Source organism: Nicotiana tabacum, chromosome 15 (assembly GCF_000715075.1).
Source record: "Nicotiana tabacum cultivar K326 chromosome 15, ASM71507v2, whole genome shotgun sequence".
Taxonomy (NCBI): Eukaryota; Viridiplantae; Streptophyta; class Magnoliopsida; order Solanales; family Solanaceae; genus Nicotiana; species Nicotiana tabacum.
The window spans coordinates 61278449-61280263 of NC_134094.1; the positions used below are offsets into that span (position 1 = coordinate 61278449).

The window sequence follows — 1815 nt, forward strand, 5'->3', positions numbered from 1 at the left end:
TCATCTAGAAGGTGTACAAGTGTAAATAGTATTAGTTAGGTCGGTTAGTGATATATGTGTGTACAATATATTTTCATTTTAAGAAATCAGAAAACAGAGCTTAGTTCTCTCTCTATCTTCTCTCTTTCTCTTCTTCCTTCACCTTTGAGAATCGGTGCTTACGAAGAGCTCAAGAATGGCGGACCTACGGCTTATTTTTGACATGGTATCAGAGCCCGGCTCCACGCGATTCTGACAGTCGAGCTCCAGTATCTAATTCTGTTTTCCCCAATTTTTTGTCCCTATTTTGAAATTGTTCGTTGATTGTGAAATCTTCAAAATTCTTCATTTTCTTACTAAAATGGCCATCGATACTCCTGATGTGAGTGCTGGATCATCACATGCAAACACTCAAACACTCGATTGCAATGATCCGTTGTATGTACATCCTTCGGACGCACCAAGTATCTCACTTGTGCCTGAATTACTAATAGGAACAGAAAACTATTCGGAATGGAGTAGATCTATGACAATGTCACTATTGGTAAAGAATAAGCTAGGTTTTATAGATGGAACCTGTACTAGAGAACAATATGAGAAAGATAACTTTAGGTTAAGACAATGGGAACGGTGCAATGCAATAGTCCAGTCATGGATAAGAAGTTCAGTAGCACCAGAACTTAGAAGAGGAATTGTGTACTCTACCGATGCACAAAAGGTATGGAAATCTATGAAGGATAGATTCGATAAGGTGAATGCTAGAAAAATTTATCACATGAACAAGGAAATAAGTTCCTTGACACAAGGAATCTCTAGCGTGTCAGTGTATTTTTCTAGGTTGAATGATCTATGGGATGAATTTGAGTCAATTATCCCATTTCCTGGTTGTGATTGTGAGAAGTCCAGACAATTTGTTGTGTTCCTACACCAGCAGAAATTTATGAAGTTTTTAATGGGATTGAATGAGACTTATGCACCACAAAGAAGTTAGATACTGATGATGCATCCTACACCAACACTTGATCAAGCATATTCCATGATTGTTCAAGAGGAAAGTCAGAGGATGAGTAGTGGTTCTGCAATACAGAGTGGGATTCTAGGAGGTGCACCTGTAGGCATGGACAACAGTGCATTGGTAACTGCAAATGCTTCCAACATGAGACCTAGGAGGAACAATATACTGTTGTGTGATTATTGCAAGATGAAAGGACATATAAGGGACACTTGCTACAAACTCAATGGATACCCACCAAGTTTTAAGTTCAATAACAATAAGAGGAGAGGAACACATGACAACAGTGGACCTATGGCTCATAATGCGAATGCAGGTGATGGGGTTCAAAATGCAGAAAATACATATGTTATGCAGAGTGTTCCAACTGTGTAGGGGTTTACTCCAGAACAATACCAGCAAATTCTCAAACTCTTAAGCAAAGAATCTCAGCCAACAGAAGTCGCCAATATGGCAGGTAAATCACTAACTGAACATAGCTGTTGGATCATTGATTTTGGTTCTTCAAATCATATGGTATCATCCTTGAATCTCTTGTCAAGTATCACTCAAATACCTGAACCTAAATCATCCTCAGTTCATCTGCCCAATGGTAATAGCACCAAAATTACTCATACTGGTTCCTGCAGCCTATTTAATTCAGAAACCATTTATAAATTTTCTCTATGTGCCTGAATTCAAGTACAATTTGTTATCTATCACCAAATACACTAAAGAATTAAATAGTGCTGTCCACTTTTATCCTGATCTCTGTATCTTTCAGGACCTCTCTAGTGGCATGGTGAAGGGGATTGGTAGACTCAAAGGAGGTCTCTACATCTTCA

At 38.5% G+C, this 1815-nt stretch overlaps 1 protein-coding gene across 1 annotated transcript; it reads left to right on the top strand.

The window, feature by feature from the left end:
* Positions 1 to 340: 340 nt before the first annotated feature.
* On the top strand, positions 341 to 970 carry LOC142169647 (uncharacterized). Its single transcript, XM_075231540.1, has one exon. The coding sequence runs from the start codon at positions 341 to 343 to the stop codon at positions 968 to 970; it is 630 nt and encodes a 209-aa protein (XP_075087641.1).
* Positions 971 to 1815: the final 845 nt, after the last annotated feature.

Coding starts and splice junctions, on each gene's coding strand:
- LOC142169647 (XM_075231540.1), top strand. CDS start 341: ATGGCCATCGATACTCCTGATGTGAGTGCTGGATCATCACATGCAAAC.